This window comes from Cynara cardunculus, assembly GCF_001531365.2.
Source record: "Cynara cardunculus var. scolymus isolate 2C chromosome LG 8, CcrdV1, whole genome shotgun sequence".
Taxonomy (NCBI): Eukaryota; Viridiplantae; Streptophyta; class Magnoliopsida; order Asterales; family Asteraceae; genus Cynara; species Cynara cardunculus.
In genome coordinates, this window is record NC_037535.1 from 10,390,745 (window position 1) to 10,397,332 (window position 6,588).

General features: G+C 37.7%; 1 protein-coding gene across 3 annotated transcripts in view; it reads left to right on the top strand.

The window, feature by feature from the left end:
• Window positions 1–6,065, top strand: part of LOC112516610 (homogentisate phytyltransferase 1, chloroplastic) — a 17,095-nt gene extending 11,030 nt beyond the window's left edge. For all 3 annotated transcript variants that reach the window (XM_025123751.1, XM_025123753.1, XM_025123752.1), the window contains 6 exons: window positions 3,488–3,589; window positions 3,900–3,995; window positions 4,270–4,341; window positions 4,419–4,514; window positions 4,823–4,927; window positions 5,830–6,065. In XM_025123751.1, coding sequence (XP_024979519.1) covers window positions 3,488–3,589; window positions 3,900–3,995; window positions 4,270–4,341; window positions 4,419–4,514; window positions 4,823–4,927; window positions 5,830–5,871 — 513 coding nt within the window. In that variant the 3' untranslated portion in view covers window positions 5,872–6,065. The remainder of the gene's footprint in view (window positions 1–3,487; window positions 3,590–3,899; window positions 3,996–4,269; window positions 4,342–4,418; window positions 4,515–4,822; window positions 4,928–5,829) is intronic.
• The last annotated feature ends 523 nt before the right edge of the window (window positions 6,066–6,588 follow it).

Sequence of the window (6,588 nt, forward strand, 5' to 3'; positions counted from 1 at the left end):
TGTATTCAAATTTCTCCTTAGTTTACTTACCTTGTAATAGTGTAGCTTTACTATTTTCCTTAGTATAAATAGTATTTTCATTGTAATTGTCATTACCAAGTAMTTAGCAKWTTGTAATSAAGATTTGAGCTGTAATTTTCTCTCTCTCAATCAAATCAACCTTTGATGATATTTTCTCTACTATTCTATTCATCTTGATTTGTGAAGATCTTATCATGTTTGTATGAATATTGGACTTCACACAACCCTTTTTTACGATAAGGACATAACCGAATTTGAAGTCGTTCTAAATCTTTTGCAATCTTGGACGGTACCATTAAACATGAAATTTCCCCCATATTTTTACGTGTTAACGCATCGGCCACGACATTCGCCTTACCAGGATGGTACTGAATACGAACGTCATAATTTTTGAGTAATTCAAGCCATCTCTGCCTTCTCATGTTTAGTTCTTTTTGGGTGAATATACACTTTAGGTTTTTGTGATCTGTGAAGATGTCACAGGTCTCACCATAAAGATATTGCCGCCAAATTTTTAAGGCAACGATAACTGCCACGAGCTCGAGATCATGGGTCGAGTAATTCACCTCGTATGGTTTCAATTGACGCGAGGCATAAGCGATAACCTTTCCATGTTTGCATCAAAACGCAACCTAAACCATGACGTGATGCATCACTATACACTTGAAATCCACTAGTACTAGAAGGTAATGCTAAAATCTCCCGTCACAAGTCGCTGTTTAAGTTCCTCGAAGCTGCGAACCTGAGCCTCACCCCATACAAACTTTATGCCTTTACGTAATAATTGGGTCAAAGGCATTGCGATCTTTGAGAAAATTTCCACAAACCGTCTCTAATAAGCTGCCAAACCAAGAAAACCATATATCTCGGATATAGTGGTTGGTATAGGCCATTTAGCGATAGCCTCGACCTTGGCAGGATCGACTTTCACCCCGTTGGCTGATATGATGTGACCCAGAAAAGTCACCTGTTCCAGCCATAACTCACACTTTGAGAATTTAGCGTACAATTTCTTTGTCCGAGAACTTTTAGTACTGTACACAGATGACTAATGTGATTCTCTTTTGATTTAGAGTAGATTAGGATATCATTGATAAATACAATCGCGAAGTCGTCTAGATAATCCTTGAACACTCTATTCATGAGGCACATAAAGACAACTGGGGTATTCGTTAAACCAACTGGCATAATAATGACTCGTAGTGGCCCTACCTGGTCTGAAATGCTGTTTTAGGTATATCTTGTTCCCGAAATCTGAGCTGCGGACCTCAAATCAATTTTAGAAAAGAACTTTGTCCCCGGAGCTGATCGAATAAATCATCGATTCGGGGCAACGGATATTTGTTGTGCACAGTGACCCGATTCAGTTCGCGATAGTCAATACATAATTACATTGAATTGTCCTTTTTCACGAATAATACAGGTGCGCCCCATGGAGAGACGTTGGGTTGTACATAACTCTTTTTGAGTAAGTCCTAGATCTGCTCCTTTAGCTCCATTTCTAATGGAGCCATTCGATAAGGAGCCTTCGAGATAGTACTCGTTCGAGGAATCAATTCAATAGAAAACTCAACTTCATGTTCAGGAGGGAGTCCTGGGAGTTTATCAAGAAACATGTCCTGAAATTCATTAACAACAGGAATAGATTTGAGTTTACAATTTACCTCTCCAACATCCATAAGTGCACCCAAGAAACCTTCACTACTTTGCCATATAAACGTCTTAGCTTTAAAAGATGAGACAACTCGGGAGCCCCATTTTGGTTCAGATCCTTGATATACATCTTCAGGTTGATTCACGTCCCCAAAGAGATTCTTCTTTGTTTCGCAGTTAATGGTGGCCTAGGGTCGAGATAACCAATCCACTCTGAGAATCAAATCGAAGTGATCCATACTCATCGGGAGTAGGGTAACCTCTCGGATACAATCACCCATTAGTAACGGACAATCTTGGAACTGGTTTATGATATAAACTAATTATCAATGTTTATCTTCCATTTAATCCATGGTTTTAATGGTTCTGCACTTATCAATGTTTATCTTCCATGGTGTTGGTGCCCTAACCTATTATCCCTGTAAGAGTATATTAACAAACCTACCAAGAATCAGATAGCAGAAGTAGATGAGGAAATTGATGAAGAGGAACGACAACAGAGGAACAATAACAATGCAGGGACGGTAGCAGCCAGAAGGGAGAACGAGAACCTCATTCAGGGAGGGAGAAGGGAGAGTGTTTCAAGGAGGGAGAGGGGAACGTGTTTCAGGAGGGAGAGCCTTTTTTTACAAAGGGTATGGATGGAAAAAATGGGCTGAATGTAAACAACACCCCCTTCCCTAGCTGACCGAATAAGCCCTTGGCTGCCCGATTAAGCCACAACCGAACAGGTTTAAATGGCTTACCGGATAAGCTTTACACCCTATTCAGCCCATTAAGTTGCAACTGAATAACCCCCTACTAACATATACACATCCGTATTCCTATGGTGCACATACATCAAGTATGATTAAGGGGCCATTTACCAAACGCTTACCGAGTGAGCATGGTAAGAACCGAGAATCTTACCCAGTAAGAGGCATAGCAAAGACCAAGAACCTTACCCAGTAAGTGAGGGAGAAGACTCTTACCTGGTTAGCGTTTACGGGGTAAGAGACGCTTACCAACAATCCATTTTGAGCTTACCAGTAAATGGCCCCTAAGTTAGATGTTTAACATATAAGCATACTAGTCAGAGTTCAAGTGTCCACATTAAACCACATACTTTGTTCATTGTTTTAGTCCTTACAAAAATCCTTTCCGGTCATCGTTATAAGTAGAGATTAATCCACTCATGGTTGTCAATCATGAAATATATTATAAGCTCAAATATGAACAAATTTAACATGTACACTCGTATCAGCATCATTAAATAGCAAGTTCAATTCCTCTTATCAACCAAACCATTGGTTCCACTATCATAATGTATACATCTTTAACTAGCATCACATTGAAATGTCGATAGTCTTCTGATCTTGTTGAATTTCAACAATTTATACACATCCATATTTCTATGGTGCAGGTATAAGTACGACGGTATATTCCTATACTAGTTCAATGTATTGCTTCGACAAGATGTGTTGGCATTTAGCACTGGACTTCATGAATGTAGGCGAAAAGTGAACTCAAAAGAAAGCAAAATAGATATATTAATACTGAAATCTTACGGGTTTTCACTCACATGCTCGAATTGAATATAGAACACCGTGAAACTCCTCTAGGGAGCATATGTCATGCAAATATGATGCAGTGAAGTTTCTTTTTACCTAGGAGTGGTTTAGGTTAAAGCTACGATTTGATATAGATTAATAATGAACAAATGGTATTTCCCTAGATTAAGAAAATTGTTTTTGATGATTTATTGGTAATTAAGTGGCCGCTATACCAATTATTATAAATTATAATTGTTTTCTAAGACGTGTACGACTTTAAGGTACCGATGTTGAGATGGAAGCGATTTGCTCTCGTTGCAGCAATGTGCATTCTAGCTGTAAGAGCTATAATAGTTCAAATTGCATTTTACCTACATATTCAGGTATTTTCTTTCTCCACACAGCTATTTTCTAATCCATCCTATGAAATTTGCAACAGTTTCCATTTTTGTGATGTCCCATGAATTTTTTTTGACATTTCCGTTGTTCAGAACATGGTTAAAATTACTTATTGCTCATCGTGATATTGGTCTACATCCACATGGTTCCCTTAAAAAACGAATACTTTCCTCCGACTTCAAATTTCGATATTTTTATGGGACAAAGATGGTAGTTCTTGTGATTCTTGGAGAGAATTATGATAATTTTAATGCGTTTACTTTCACTTGATTTCTAACCTTATCTAATTTTTAGACTTTTGTGTATGGAAGACTTGCTGTGTTTCCGAAGTCTGTGATATTTGCAACCGGATTTATGAGTTTCTTCTCTGTTGTTATAGCATTGTTCAAGGTAAACTACTTATAAGTGGTTATTGTTACTCAATAGACACTTCCACAAGCCGGTTGTCTTCATGGAAACAACCACTCTACTCGATGGGATACAAGTCAGGTCCCCAGACCCCACCTCCGGGTGGGATACACTGAGTTTGTTCGGTTTGGTTTAAAAGGAAATATTACGTTCATAGATTTCCTTTGCCAGCCTGTACAGAACCTTGATGCACTAGGTTGCCCTTTGATATTACTATTAAAAGTGAAGCACCCATTTGTCCTTATTCTACTGACAGGACATACCTGATATTGTTGGGGACAAGATTTTTGGAATTCAATCATTTACGGTCCGCTTGGGTCAAAAGCGGGTTAGTCTCACCTACCAAATACACCTACAAGTTGTGAAAAACTTGATTATGTAAATCAACATCTCAACTTTCTACAGGTATTTTGGATTTGTATCTTGTTACTTGAAGTGGCTTATGGTGTTGCTATTCTAGTCGGAGCATCATCTCCATTCCTTTGGAGCAGATACATAACGGTAATGGATCGTCACTCATTTCTAGTAGATATTGACTTTTTAGGGTCAAACTTATATTCTTTCAAATTTGAAATCGATATGGATCTTGTTACAAGTTTGCACCAAGATTTGTCCCATATGAAGTATTCGTTTTGGATTTTAATTCAAGTTATCCAAATTTTTCTCTCGAACCTATATGGTCATCAAGTTCAAAATTCAAGTGGGTTTCGACTCTCGAATCATTTGTCGACTTTGAAGTTATACATTTGACTTAAAAGTCAACAGTGGGAGTTCTATTAATAAAGATGCTGCCTTTTTCATTGATGTAGATATTGGGGCATGCGATTCTTGGTCTAATACTTTGGGGTCGTGCCAAGTCGACTGATCTTGACAGCAAATCGGCGATAACGTCATTTTACATGTTCATATGGCAGGTAACCCTTTTAACTAACTCTACTTATCCAACAAAGAACAACCTAGTATTAGTACATTGCCAAAACCTAGTTTTACTTGTGATTGATATTGTGACGCAGTTAAAACCTATGCTTACTGTCCCTTACGTATAACCGATTAACTTTATGAACGACCGTGCTTTTAACATTTTTTGCAAACAAGTTATCATGTTTCAAACTATATATATATATAGAGAGTTGGTTCAAAGGAGAACAATAACAAAATAAGATAACACAAAAAATGGGCAAATCATATGTGATCTTACACACTAAAATTACGTGATTACATGTGACCTTGGTCGCAACTTACGTTGCGGGCTAAGTCGCCTGCACACCCTGATGTGGACCGTGTTCAGTAATCGCATGTGATTTCAGTGCAAAATCACATGTGATTTCTTGTGTTCTCTTATTTTGACCATCTTCTCATATGATCCTCCCTCTCTCTCTGTCTCTCTCTCTCTCTCTATATATATATAGAGAGAGAGAGAGAGAGATTCAAACACAAGAACGATGTGATTTTACACTAAAATGACTTGTTTGTCCTTTGTTGTCGTTATAAAGCGCGGATGGTGTTAGTTTTCGGTTTAAAGATTAGTCTTGTTTGGTGAAAGAACTTTATACATTGAATTAGTACTACTTTTTATTAGATTACACCTAAAACCTTAGGATCGCCCTCACCGCACCTGCACCAAATTAAATTTTCATTCATTTTCAAGATTACGGCTTCTTAGTGTGTTTTCAAAACACACACAATCCATAATGTCGCATTCTAGGTTCTTTTACATAAACATCAAACTAGCCGAGCCCAATATATATCAACCACCGGTATATGATCCCATTATTCGTATACATCTATTGGACAAAATTGTTTGTTGTGTTTGCAGTTGTTCTATGCCGAGTACTTGCTCATTCCGCTGGTGAGGTGATTTGCAACAACGAGCATTGATGTAGCGTGAGTCCATTTCTTGTTCTAGTTTTGCCATCTTAGATAGGGATAGGGTTAGGGTTAGATAGTTCAAGATTCGACTTTATTTAATTCCGTGGAGTTTTGAAGGTACAAAAAGATGTTATTTGTGTTGTGTATTTGTATTCTATAATGGCAAAAACCATGTTTTGTTAACTCTTGTGAGTGCGTTGATTATGTCCCAGCGGTAGAGGTGCGGGTGTAATCCATATGGTTGTTGTGTCTACCCTTACTTTGCCATTTTAACGATTGAGTCATTTCGTCTATGTTTACGGGCAATTTTACTCGACTTTTTTGGGAGCATACTAGACGAAAACGGTTTTTTTTTTTGGATCAAAGAAGTCTTAGATCGGGGTTTTTTTTACCGATCCATAACCATCTATGTTCAATTTGGTTTTTAGTTCTAGACTTTAAAAAACCGGTTTTTGTTTGGTTCTTGGGTCAAATTTTTGAAAAGGAAAATTGTAGTAGCCCCGATATAATATCGCTTACTTTTCAAACTTGAAAAATGACACCGGTGGACCTATAGATGAGCATACGGTGATCCTTTTCACCACTTCAATGTCTTTGTCGTAATGAACGTTTTTGAAAGGTGTCCGTGTCACAGTAACTTATTTCTTGAAACTAAACTAGTTACAAAAGTTTGTTGTGTCACCTTGTTAAAGTTTCACCTTTGGAA